At 33.9% G+C, this 14,650-nt stretch overlaps 1 protein-coding gene across 3 annotated transcripts in view; it reads right to left on the reverse strand.

Annotated features, from left to right (window-relative positions):
- Nucleotides 1-14,650, reverse strand: part of tbc1d22b (TBC1 domain family, member 22B) — a 98,183-nt gene that overhangs the window by 53,259 nt on the left and 30,274 nt on the right. For 2 of the 3 annotated variants that reach the window (XM_051116493.1, XM_051116492.1), the window contains 3 exons: nt 8,835-9,190; nt 6,923-7,090; nt 2,648-2,718 (listed from right to left, as the gene is read on the reverse strand). In XM_051116493.1, coding sequence (XP_050972450.1) covers nt 2,648-2,718; nt 6,923-7,090; nt 8,835-9,069 — 474 coding nt within the window. In that variant the 5' untranslated portion in view covers nt 9,070-9,190. Of the gene's footprint in view, nt 1-2,647; nt 2,719-6,922; nt 7,091-8,834; nt 9,191-9,476; nt 9,534-14,650 lie in introns of all 3 variants that reach the window. The other variant, XM_051116491.1, reaches the window with a different exon arrangement.

The raw sequence follows: 14,650 nt of genomic DNA on the forward strand, positions 1-14,650 counted from the left end.
CGATTTCCCTAGCGCATCAGGAGTACCGGCAGTTTTGTATTTCCACTTCCTATTCACCTAGTGACTAAAAAGACTATAATTTGGCTTATTTTGAGTGAGATTCAAACATGCAGTTACATTTACACCAATTATGTTAGCTAGATAGTTAATTTATAGAAGCAGCACTTCTGCATTTATAAAGTTAGATATAGCACAGCTAATTTTATATACATTACCTTAAATGTTGAGAATGTTCATGTGAAGTATTATGAAGACGCTTAAATAAATATCTTCATAAAGCATTATTGAATACATTTACTTTCCCTAGTGCTTGCTGCAGTGTAGGAATAGTGGGTTACACAAGTTTGTATAGTTAAATGTGTTGTACACGCAACTGGCTTTCAATAAAGAAAAGTGATTTGAGTAATGGGGGGCCTGTGCCCCAGTAGAGCTTTAGGTCTAGCAACGCCCCTGGTTTCAGCGCTACGCTCTTGAATTCCAAAAAAGACAAATAAATTATTGTTTATTACATATAATGTATTGTTTATTTTCTATTATTCACTCAATTGATAATAAATGAGCACGTCACACGCGAGTGGTTAATCACGTGCGCCGATATGCAGTCAGAAATCATCGTCTAATCTAACGTTTGGTAATATTTCTATTCAAAAATTGTGATTTCTTGATTTCTAAAAAATAATCGTGGCAAAGCATGAATCGATAAAAAAAAAAAAAAAAAATAGCCCAGCCCTAGTAGAAAGTAAGTGTCATTAAAAGAGTACATCACTAAAATAATCCATGTGACATCAGTGGTTCAAACTTAATTTCATGAAGCTACGAGAATACTTTTCGTCCACAAAGAAAACAAAAATTTATTGCAATTTCTTTCATTTCTGTTGTGAACGCACAGCAGAGACTGATGTGGTTCATAAGAAATTGTTGAATAAAGTCGTTTCTTTTGTTTTCTTTGTGCACAAAAAGTATCCTCACAGCATCATATTATGGTTGAACCACTGATGTCACATGGACTATTTTAACAATGTCTTTACTACCTTTCTGTGCCTTGAATGTATCATTTGTGTTGCTGTCTATGCAGAGTCAGAAAGCTCTTGGATTTCATCAGAAATATCCTAATTTGTGTTCTGAAGATGAAGGTCTTACAGGTTTGGAATGACATGAGGGTGAGTAATTAATAAGGCTGTGACGGTTGCAATGACAACCACCGGCGGTACTGCATGTGATGTCACACAATCTATAACAAGCATAAAATACAGTGTTTCTAAAACAATTATTCTGTTTAGTGTTCCCGCCGGCAACATCAGCGAGCGCAAGTGCCTTCGCAGCTACTGGAAGAGATCCACGTTCATACGCACACAATAGGCTAAAGCTAAAGCGTCGGAGGGAAATAAGGACATACTTGAATGAATTATTAATAAACTAGTGTTTTCTGAGCCAGTGTCACAAAGATGACGATCTCGACTCGCCATCTGCTCATTGGATGCGACTTTAGAGGGAAATGCTTCTCTACAGATTTTATAACGAAAGAGTTTTTGTTTTCAATTTGAATTTTTTAGTTTTAAAGTAGTATAGTAATAATTTCTATAGATATATTTATCTGTAAGGCAAGTATTCGCTGACTTTCGTTTAACTTTTGTGCAGCGCTCCTGTTCAACACAGAGACATCAGAAAGCGCATCTTGTTTGTTTTCTTTATTTTTACAAAAGCACAACATTTTGTTAATATTGTGAGTGCACGCAAATAATATTACACTCTTTACAGTTCCGGATGATATATTACACTTACCTTTATGAGCAAAGATTATGGTGCATTTACATTTTTTGCAAGTGATTGCGCTGTCCTGCAAAGCGCATTTAGCTTCCCCTCTCCAACAAACGACTGTATGCACATAATAACGTGCATTTATCTAAGTTAAACGTTTAAAATAACATTGTGATATGCTTGAAGATTTTATTTTATGCAAGTCGTGATGATTTGAGAAGGCAAAATTGATCAAACATAGGCTGTGATCAACTCACTGCCTGCCTTTGGCCGCTTGATCGTTACGTTACAATCTTAATTTCGTTAGGGCAAAAATCTTAATTTAACAAACAAAAATGTTCCAAACACATTTCTAATTTAAGAAATACAACCACATTCCTATTAAATTTTGATGAGCCGTCAGACAAGGGTTGGGCGAGGTTGTTACTAATTTATGCAACAAATGTTTGTTAATATTTACCGTTCTTATTTTGGCTAGTTTCTTATTTAAATGTATAATGTCTTTGATGTTTACTTTAGTGTTTTGTAGGCTAAAAAAACATGCATGTTTGTTGTTTCAAAATTATATATCAACACGTGCCACCAACGGTAGTTGGTCCATTACCACCGCGGTGAAAAAAATCTGCCACCATCACAGCCCTAGTAATTAATCACAGAATTTTCATTTTTGGGTCAAATATTACTTTAATAATAATTATATATGAAGTATTAGAAGGCATTAAAACCATGGCCTAGTGGTTATATCGTTGTGCTTGTGAACGATGTAAGTTCAAATACATCTCACAGTCCTTTTCTTCCCTCTTTTCCACTTTTATTGTACACTCACTGCTGTTTGTTCGAATAAAATGCCAGGATGGAAATTAAATAAACAATACTGGTAAATACTTACCGATAAGAGTCTCCAGGTGACTGGCCGAACCTCACGAGGGATTCCTGACCAGCTATGTTTCCGTAACTCCTCTGTGTGAACAAAACACAGTGTAAAGTTAATTTAAAATGACAAATACTTCAACAGCACAACTGCGGTGTTGTTTCACAGCTACAGAGGAGAACAGCTGCTTTTAATACTCAAGAGGACAGGGGCAGAATTAAAATATATGGACCAAACAACAGAACACAGCCTTAATCAACAGTTAAAACATGCATTAAGAGTTCGTTCATATGCTGTGATAGAAAACCATGCATTAAATCAACAGTCGTCAGCCTTCACAGAACCGGTGACACTCTAACTTATAGTTCAATCAACATAATCAATACACAATTATTTTTAATTAGCAAACACATTCAGAGTTTTCACAACCATGCCACCTTGAATTATGGTAACTTCAATAAGACAGCAAGCCATAACTGCAGATTGATTTTAAAAGTAATGGCTGGGAAGTTCACGATTCACAGGTGAAGGAGCAATGGCTTGGGATGTCAGAGTGATGTTTGGAGAGCACATTTTAAAAACTGCTTAAAAGCATCTGTTGTGGACTGCTATCATGTTTTTCTAAGGTGCCCATGTGAACAATGCAAGTTCAAACTTGGTTTTCATTACCTGACAATTTTATTTTTCTCCTAATGCAGTACAGCAATCATTTTCTTTCAGTATTTGTCTCGTTTGAGTAAAATTTCAAAACATCCTTACAAAAAGATACATTTACTTGAAGGAAAATTGCATAAGCTATTAAGACTCGTTTTCAGAACATATCCTTTTTCCATATCCATATCCAAGTTTCTATTTCTTTTCACATTGGCTGTTTCTTGTTTGAAGTATAAATCTCAAATTATGATAGATTTATGCTTAAAAGAAGAGAAAATATTTGCTGACGGGTCAGAAAAAGAAACGTACATATCATCAAGAAGGAATTTAACAATACATTATGAATTAGGTTTGTAACTTACAGTTTTGCTTCTCAAGTGAAATATTGTGTTTAAAGTATGTTTGACTGGAAAACAAGATACAAAAACTGATTAAGAAAATGATTTTGGCAGCTTATTTCCCCTGAGGAGGCAAGGGAGACAGTGTCTCAACAAATTGGATGAGAAAAAAAATATATATCATATTTATTCAAATACGACATTAAAAAAAAAGCATATAAATCACTTGTTTTCCTAAAGAAACACTCTCCAACAGCAACACCAGCAGGTAAAGTTACAAGGGGAGTCCACGTCTCTCTCGCCTCCCCTGAGCCCACCGAGTTTTAACAGACCCCCTAAAACATGTGGTGAGTTTGCTGGGGAGTAACTGAGAATGAATGGGGGAAAACTGTGTGAGAGGAGGCATTGCCTCCATCGTAATATGATCGGATATGACTGGTTATGTTAGGCTGTGATTAGTTAATCTGATAAATCCCGGCTCGTGTACGTTTGCGAATCAGTCAGAATAAACAATATAATGGCATTTATGGGAAGACTAATTTTATAAGAGTTAGTTAACAACTCGCACACTTAGATATAACCACTCTGTCAAGTCAAAATCAAACTTCAAATGGCCAGAAAACATGATCTCTGGGTTTTTTTGTGAGCAATCAGCTTGTTAATTGATAAATTAAATAAAGGTACATCTCCGTGTCTGTGACCAATGTTTACCGAGATTTGATGATTGATAATCAGAAAATACAGCTGAAGTCAAAAGTTTACATACACTTTACAGAATCTACAAAATGTTAATTATTTAACCAAAATAAGAGGGATCATATAAAATGCACGTTATTTTTTAAGATATTTAAGATATTTTACATAAAAGATATTTACATATAGTCCACAAGAGAAAAAAAAGTTGAATTTATAACAATGACCCTGTTCAAAACTTTACATACACTTGATTCTTAATACTGTGTTATTACTTGAATGAATAAACCACAGCTGTTTTTGTTTAGTGATAGTTGTTCACGAGTCCCTTGTTTGTCCGGAACAGTTAAACTGCCTGCTGTTCTTCAGCAAAATCCATCAGGTCCCACAATTCTTTTGGTTTTTCACCATTTTTGTGAATTGGAACTCTTTCCAACAATGACTGTATGACATTGAGATCCATCTTTTTACACTGAGGACAACTGAGGGACTCATATGCAACTGTTACAGTAGGTTCAAATGCTCACTGATGCTCCAGAAGAAAACACAATGCATTAAGAGTTGGGGGTGAAAACTTTTTGAATTTGAAGATCAGGGTAAATTTAACTTAGTATCTTCTATAGCTTCTGAAGGGCAGTACTACATAAAAAAAAAAAAAAACACACACATTTAAACAAAATCAGTTTCATAATTTTCATTCTGTTCAAAAGTTTTCACCCCCTGGCTCTGAATGCATTGTTTTTCCTTCTGAAGCATCAGTGAGTGTTTGAACCTTCTGTAATAGTTGCATATGAGTCCCTCAGTTGTCCTCAGGGTGAAAAGACGGATCTCAAAATCATACAGTCATCGTTGGAAAGAGTTCAAATACACAAAAATGCTGAAAAACCAAAGAATTTGTGGGACCTAAAGGATTTTTCTGAAGAACAGCGGGCAGTTTAACTGTTCAGGACAAACAAGGGACTCATGAACAATCATTACTTAAAAACACACACACACACACACACACACACACACACACACACACACACACACACACACGGATCATTCAGGTAACAACAGAAAAACACTGCTTTACTTTAGAGATTTAGGAGCTACTAAATTGAAATACTTTGGACAAATGAAAACATAATTAAAATGTCACAAAGAAAAACTATTTTCCAGGACCAATTAGCAAATCCGCAAAGAAGTATGGTAATTGTTCTTTTTTAAACTACAATACGATTTCTTCAGAAAACTTGTCCTCGCTATGATATGTGTACCTATGCGGCTGCCAGGGCATTCTGTGTGGTTGCTAGGCGGTTTCATACCAGCACCAAGCCAAAATAGCCCCAAGGCTCCAATCACTTGCAAAAGCAGATGTCTGCTTAACAAGCAAAGTATCAGTAAACAAAACAGGAAGAGTTACACGCTAAACTGCGAGTGATGGTAATTATGATTCCTGTCTTTGCTGTAACGACTATAAAAGTCTATTGTATTGTACTTTCAAGTCTTACAATAAAGAGCAAAAATAACTGTTGTCATGGCAACCATAGTGAATTTTAACCATTCTTTCTCTGTTTCTTTTATTTTTTATTAAATGGAGCTTTTCAACTCCACCACTCTCAATTACTTATTTTGTCATTGTTATGAAGTAAACATTACGTTGCAGGCGGAAGCCATTAGACCAGATATCATCGATCTGCCCAGGTGCTGAAGCCTAAACCACTTTTTAAGGATTGTTTTTGCGAACTCCCGCCAAGCCCTCTGGGTCATCGTGATCAGCGAATGTAAAAACGGCTTTTCACAACGTCTATGAAAACTTAAAGGCTTGCTGAGAAACATCTGGCGAGATCGCTCCCGGGTCGTTTTTGAGTTAGAACAAACACGAAAGCGATATCCAAGCGCTCCTGAAATACTAATGGTATTGGACACCTGCCAACCGTCACATGATAGCAAAATGATGAAAGATCTCAGAAGCTATTATGAACTCCGAATAGTGTGCAGGGAAGCCCCTCCAACTATATCACAAGCACATTTTTCATAAGCCGCTGTGAAAGAAGTGCATAAGCATGATTTTCCCCTCCAATGACTGATGGTTCTCATTCCCCCGTGATTTCCGCCTGTCGCTCAGAAAGCTCCGAGCCTGTGGAGGCTGAAACTTAGTTATAAAGCAAAGATGAGCGAGTCTCTTTGATAGGATCATTATAGCATCGCGGCACAAATGAGCGAAGGCGCACGCAGAACTTGTTTTTGTTCCGCCAGCTCGCAGGTGCACTCGAAGAGACGATTGGTTGGAGAACGTGGGGAGAACAGAAGGGCCTCTCAGCGTGAATTCAGGAAGACTAGGATAACATCATGGACGGTTTTCATCCATTCTGCCATCCCACACTGTCTCACCTGGCAGAGACATTCAGCTAAAGGCGGAAAAACAGGCGAGAGAATGAGGTGTGAACACATGTGAGGGTTTAGCGGCTTTCTGTTTCGAGATGGTCCCTGATGGATGGGTTTTAATATCTTACACAAGTAACCCGCAAGTGGCCACTTTTATAATTCTGCTGAAAACAGACCTTATCCCTTGTTTTCCTTTTAATGCTATCACAAATCTCTAATTGTTTGTTTTCAGACTTACCCAGGTCTGTGTTGGGACTGGCAAGTAGCTGCTTGAATTTATCCAATCGAGTCTTCTCTCTCACCGTCATGGGTGGAGCTCCTGAGGCGTTTTGGTCCGAAATGCGGGCAACTAATGGAATGACGGGACGTACGGGAAGTGACTGCTGTTTCTGCAGGGTATTGCGAGCTAAACAAAACAGAAAAATACAAATATTAAGCATTTATATTAAAATATAATTTATACAAATATATATACAAACACAAACACACTACTAAATCATGTTAAAACTGTTTTTTACTGTTTTTTTATTTAATCTTTTTTTTTCAATCAAAATATCTTTTTAAGTTGGTCAATATTTTGTCATGTCATATTAAATTATTTTAGTTCATTTTAGGGATTTCAGTCAAGAATTCTCAAAACATGGCAAACAAAAATTTAAAATGCAACAATCTGGACAATTAAGTCTGTTTTTTTGTTGTTGCTGTTGTTTTTTTTACTTACATTCTTTTTTCCTCAATCAAAATATCATTTAAATGTGGTCAATATTTTGTCATGTCATATTAAATTATTTTAGTCCATTTTATTTTGTTGACAGGAATTTTCTTTTGTTGACAAGAATGACTCTTCCCATGGTCTCATTCATGAAACATGAGCAACATACATTTAAATGCAACAATTTGGACAATATTTTCATGTCATATTAAGTAATTTAGTCCATTTTATTTATTTATTTATTTATTTATTTTTAGGCATTTCAGTCGAAAATTCTCAAAACATTAGCAACATAAATTTAAATGCAACAATTTGTACAATATTTTCATGTTGTATTAAGTAATTTAGTCCATTTTATTTATTTATTTATTTATTTATTTTTTATTTTTTGAAGGTATTTCAGTCAAAATTTCTCAAAACATGAGCAACAAAAATTTTAATGCAACAATTTGGACAATAAAGTCTTTTTTTTTTTTTAATTATGACACACTTTTTTTTGTTTTTTTTACCCATGATCAGTATTAATTTTTACTTTTTTTTTTTTTTTTTTTACTGTTTTTACTTAATCTTTTTTTTTTCTTTTTAAACAAAATATCTTTTAAATTTGGTCAATATTTGGTCATGTCATATTAATACATTTTAGTCCAATTTATTTACTTTTTTTCCCAGATATTTTAGTCAAATAGACAAATAACATTTGCTTTTGCTGACAAGAATGACTCTTCCCACGGTCTCATCCATGAAACATAAGCAACACAAAACAATTTGGATAATATTTTCATGTCATATTAATTAATGTAGTCAATTTTATTTTATTTATTTATTTATTTTTTTTAAGTCAAAAATTCTTGAAACATGAGCAACAAAAAATTAAATGCAACAATTTGGACAATAAAGTATTTTTATTATCATTATTATTATTATTATTATTATTATTATTATTATTATGACACCTTTTTTTTAAATCAAAATATCTTTTAAATTTGGTCAATATTTAGTCATGTCATATTAATTCATTTTAGTCCAATTTATTTCATTTTTTTCCCCAGATATTTCAGTCAAATAGACAAATAACATTTGCTGACAAGAATGACTCTTCCCACGGTCTCATCCATGAAACATAAGCAACACCAGTGTTTCCCCTATCATTATATTAGGGGGCACCCCCGGCCCCCCTTGAAGGTCAAGTTCATTTTATTTTCAATATAGCGCCAGATTACAACAGAAGTCATTTAAGGTTACCTTTCCTATACAGGTCTATAACAGCTCAAAAAGTCACACAACTGTACTAACCATGTGACAAACAAAAACTAGATAATGACATGACTTATCAGATTAAAAATAGGTGGAAAACCCCCACATCTGATACACCTTGGTTTCAAACGTATTTTACAGCTTCTTACAATGATGCAGGTTAACACAACAGCTACCAGCATACCTGCATTAACATTCAGCTGGGCGTCGCTACAGGACTTTACCACCCTGCCATTGGCTGGTCCGCTTTCGACGTCCAGTCGATCTTGATTGGGGTTTGTGCTGATTGGCTCTTGTCTGTCCAACAGACGGGGCAGTGGCTCTGTATGCTCTGGGGCTTTGATGAGCTTGAGGCAGGGCGTTTGAGGCATGGATCGTGATTGGACAGGTGAAGATGAGGGCTGTTTGAGACTAAACATACCGTCATCCTCTTCATCATCAATGTCCCATGCATCATTGGTGCTCCGAGCAAATTCATGGAAAGTGGAAGGTTTTTTGGATTTGGTGTTCACACTACTAGCCTTTGGAGTATCTTTTAATCTGTAGGGAAACAAATAAAGAGCTTTTTTGAAATTGCACACACTGTATAATATATGGTAACTGGTTACAGTTAGAAAGGATAATGCCAGACAAAAATGCAAGACACAAAAAAAAAAAAATCAAAAGTGGCAAAAGGTTTATGCAAATCTCGCTCTCAAACATGTTCAGATGGATTCAGACCACAACTGAAAGGCAGAAAACATGAATGAAGAGTAAAGGCACAAATAAATGAAAAACAAATGGTTGATTTGCACGCAGAGAGTCGACAGCTAGCAGCTGCACTTACGGACGGTGTCTCCGTGGGTCCAGAGGAGGGTGCTGTGCTCCATATACTGGCTGTAAGCTAAGAGAAACAAAAGCTGATGTGTGCTTTAAAGAGAGTCAGAAACAGGACTGGGTGATCCTAAATATTTTCAGCTTTATCATTTGACAATATCTGATATGCATCTCAATGTTTACAATCTCATACTGTTCCAAAACCGCATGAATTCACTTCTACGGAATAATAAGATAAAATTCTAAGGAATATCCCGGCCACTTTTCCATGAAATGAAAGGTTGACTGCGAACAACAACCTTTAGAATGAGATAAAAGACACCATAAAAGTATAACAAAGCTTTAAATCAGAAATGCTATCAAAATATTTCTTTGCCCTCAAACTTCTGAGTCACAAGACAAGGATGGAGGGATAGTGAAACGAGGTTAATGACACAGCTGTGTTTATGACAGAATGCATTCCACATGATCTAACCCATGCAACAGTTTCAGATAGTACATTACATAGACGACCATTCATACAAGTTGGGAAAAGGTTTTTATGTGGAAAGAAATTGTATTTTTATTCACAAGGATTCATTAAATTGATCAAAAGTGACAGTAAGGACAATTACAAAATAAATAAATAAATAAATAAATTACATTACATTTGATTTTAAATTGTAATAATAGTTGACAATATTTTATTTATTTGTTTGTTTGTTTGCTGTATTTTTGATTTAAAAAATTCAGCTTTGGTAAGCATTAGAGACTTTTTGTTTAGGGTTAAGTTTATACCTGAGTGGTCAAGACCATTAAGGAAACAGATTATTAATCACAGCAGTCACACAGAAATGGAATGTCAAGTTAAATACATTGTATTACGATACACAGAGAGTGCTAGGTTGTAAAAAAAAAACAAAAAAAAAAAAAAAAAAAAGAAAAAAATTATAATTGTGACTTGATTTTCTCAAAATTGCGTGATACAAACTCACATTTTTGGCTTTTTTTTCCTCAGAATTGAGAGAGATAAACCAGCAATTTTGAGAAAATGAAGTAAGAATTGCAACACATAAACTCGCAATTCTGACTTTTTTCTCAGAATTGTGAGATATAAATTCGTAATTCTGACTTTTTTTCTCAGAATTGTCATACAATTTCACAAGAAGAATGTGAAGAAGAAAAATGATATATAAACTTGCAATTCTGACTTTTTTCCTTAAAATTGTGAGATATAAACTCGTAGGTCAGACTTTTTTCTCAGAATTGTCATACAAACTTGCAATTCGGACTTTTTTTCTCAGAATTGCGCAATACAAACTCGCAATTCTGTTTGTTTTTTTTTTAAATTGCGTGATACAAACTTGCAATTCGGTTTTTTTTTAATTGTGTGATACGAACTTGCAATTCCTACTTTTTTCTCAAAATTATGAGATATAAACTTGCAATTCTGACTTTTTTTCTCAAAATTGCGCAATACAAACTCGCAATTGTTTTTTTGTTTTTTTAATTGTGTGATACGAACTTGCAATTCCTACTTTTTTCTCAGAATTATGAGATACAAACTTACAATTATGACTTTTTCTAATAATTGTGAGATATAAACTTGCAATCCTGAGAAATAAAGTAAGAATTACAAGACGCAAGATGCAATTCTGACTTTTTTTCTCAGAATTATGAGATATAAATTTCAATTCTGGCTTTTTTTTCTGAATTGCACAATACAAATTATTTTTTTTCTCAGAATTATGATATATAAACTTGCGATTCTGACTTTTTTCCCCAGAATTGAGATATAAACTCGCAATTCTGAGAAATTAAGTTAGAATTGCATGATATAAATTTGCAGTTTCAAGTTATGAAGTCAGAATTGCAAAGTTTTTCTCAGAATCGCAATAAAACTTGCAATTGCGAGTTATTAGGAACTACGAGGAACTTGTTCCTTTACTTCTATCACAATTGTGACTTTATAACACGGAACTGCAAGTTATTAAGTCAGAATTGTGAAATATAAACACTTGCAATTCTAAGAACATATCAGTCTTTTTCCCTTTAAAATTTGACTTTTTAATTTGTAATTGCAAGTTTATATCGCACAATCCTGAGAAAAGTCATAATTGTGAGATATAAATAAGATTTTTTTTTTATAAATATAACTTTATAACTTGCAATTGCAAGTTTCAGAACTGCAACAAAAGTCAGAACAAAAGTCAGAACTGCAAGTCAAAAAGTTGCAAAAAACTTTTTTTTTTATTCAGTGTCGGAAATTAGCTTCTATATATTTTGGACGTGCAATGCATAAATAAAAGTTGCATACTATAAACTGATTATATAATACATGCTGCAGAAACCATAAGAATAGAATTGCATTACGCTATTCTGAAACATAGCCTTGAGAAATAAGTAACAACCAAATAAAAGTTGCATTAAAATTATTGTGACATTCATATTGCTGCTTAACTGTATACTGCAGATATACTCTGAATATTCAATATATCCCCCGGCCCCAGTCAGAAACACACAGCGAGAAACAAATATCTGGAGATGCAAAGATAGTTTAAAACAATTCCTGAACAGGAGCATAGACCTGCTAGTGTTTGGTGATAACAAAAAAATACATCTCAAATTAAAAGCCAAGCACACTGCTGGGTCCTCCACACTACCACAACATATAAAAATAAATCTCTACAATATTAGAGGCTATTGTGAATTACTGTGCAATATCCTACATAATGGTGAGACAAGTCCAAACACTGCAGTGCTAAGCAGAATTTTTACGGGCAACACAGGACCATAGGTGTGGTCATATTGTTGAAAGGAAAATTAACATTATGGCTGTTATTAGACTCTATTCGGTTGAAATCAACACAATGCTGCATGCATTATGTGCAAATGGGACCACAGAATAATTGGCAAAAGCACAAGGCAGCTAAAATACGGCTCATCAATTTTCATGCAGGTAGAAAACAAAAGGTAAATTACTTCCAGATATGTAAGCAAGCTGCTCGCATTTGCATTAAATATTGGGCTGGGAGCGAGAAGTGTGTTTGCGTATGCGAGCAGTCTGCCAGAGGGCAGTCTTATCTTAAACATGTGCTGTTCCTTCTGCTATATACACACACACACACACACAGAAGGTCTTTCCACATTATAATCTACATACAAACGCAGGAAAACTATCAATGTAATTAATAATTTCCCTTTAGAATTTCATTAACATGCCATTAAAGTGACTTAAACAAGTATATAATTAGGATATCAACTAACATGATTCACGCTCTGAGAGTGAACACCTTTTTGTGTGTCTTTTTACAACCGTAGTTATTTTCACTAGGATGACACTGAGGTTGTCTAGAAGCATCCAGTATCACTTTTGCATGCTCTGCCCCTTCTGTTGAATGAGATAAATAGTTGGAAAGTGGCCACACCTCTCATCCACTCATGTTACAGGAGGATCACACCCACTGCGCGTTCTCCAACTGCTGCCGATTCACCTGAACAAGCAACTCAAACAGTCTGGAATCACAACCACGCCCAAACTATAACGGCTGCTTCAGCTCAACCTGTTCATCTTTTACATTAAAGAGGGGAATTTCCCATCTGATTCTAACATCATCTTCATTGTGCTCTGTCCATAAAACAGCAATTCTCTAGGTATGAGACCATGAAAACTTTCACAAAAAAAACTAATAAAGAACTGTTCCCAAAAATAACAGAAACGTTTGTCAACGGATAAGCTATTAAGGTTTAGGAATGTGTCATTGATTTAAAAACAAAACAAAAGATTATGAGACTAACATGACCATATTTGTGACCACGTATCAGAAAACCAGTCATAAGGGTAATTTTTTTTTAAATTGAAATTTATACATCATCTGAAAGCTGAATAAATAAGCTTTCCACTGATGTATGGGTATGTTAGGATGTGTTAGGATATGACAACATTTGGCCGAGATATTTTATAACTATTTGAAAATCTAGAATCTGAGGGTGCAACAACAAAAAAAAATCTAAATATTGAGAAAATCGTTTTTAAAGTTGTCCAAATGAAGCTCTGAGCAATGCATATTGCTAATCAAAAATTAAGTTGATATATTTATGGTTGGAAATTTACAAAATATCTTCCTGGAACATGATCTTTACTCAATATCCTAATGATTTTGATAATTTTGACCCATACAATGTATTTTTGCCTATTGCTACAAATACACCCATGCTACTTATAACTGATTTTGTGGTCCAGGGTCACATTTATGCATTTATTTATTTACTTATGTATTTATTTATTTATAACTGCATTAAAGTTATAAAAGATCAGTGTCAGTACTTTTTTATTTAATTGACACTTTTATTCAGCAAGGAGACATTAATTTGATTAAAAAAATAAGTAAAGACAATTATAATGTACATAAGATTTCTATTTCAAATAAATGCTGTTTTGTTTTGTTTTACTTTACATTCATCAAATCCTGAAAAATAATAAAATAAAATAAATTAAACGAAAAATGTTTCTTAAGCACACAGACTTTTAGGTTAGACGCCATATTGAATTTAACAGATGAAAACAAGGGTGTGAGAGATAGACTTTACAATATCATGCACTGTTAAGGTGCAATAGATTGTGCAATAGATTAACAGATTATGTAAAAGATTGTGTAAACTTTTAAAACTGTTTTGTAAAGTTTTTGTCTGCTGAATTTTTTTTCAGAAAGATATTTCATCACCTGAATGTTCACATTTTAACATTAAAATATTAAAACTACATATTACAATTAAAATGCACAGACTTTGAAAATTGAAATAGCATATCACAATATAACAGATATAATTAAACTGAGCACCAGATCAGCATAATATAATTATTTCTGAAGAATAATGTGACACTGAAGACCGAAAAGCTTACTGTATTTTAAAATAGGCTAAAAAATAAAAAAAAAAAAAGAGTTATTTTAAACTGTAATAATAACTGCTCTTGACATTATTTTTTGATCAAATAAATGCAGACTTGAAAATATTTTTTCAAAAACATAAGTTATTACTGACACCATGCTTTTGAATGGTAGCAATTGTCAGTGTGCAATAAATAAATAAATATGATTCGCTTTAAGCATAACACAGATTGTATGTATACAACCTGGATTTAAAAAAGGGCAAGAGAGACTGAACAAGATCTAGGAGTAAAAAAAGAACATAATCTAAGACTAA

This window comes from Labeo rohita, chromosome 8 (assembly GCF_022985175.1).
Source record: "Labeo rohita strain BAU-BD-2019 chromosome 8, IGBB_LRoh.1.0, whole genome shotgun sequence".
In the NCBI taxonomy this organism is placed as follows: Eukaryota; Metazoa; Chordata; class Actinopteri; order Cypriniformes; family Cyprinidae; genus Labeo; species Labeo rohita.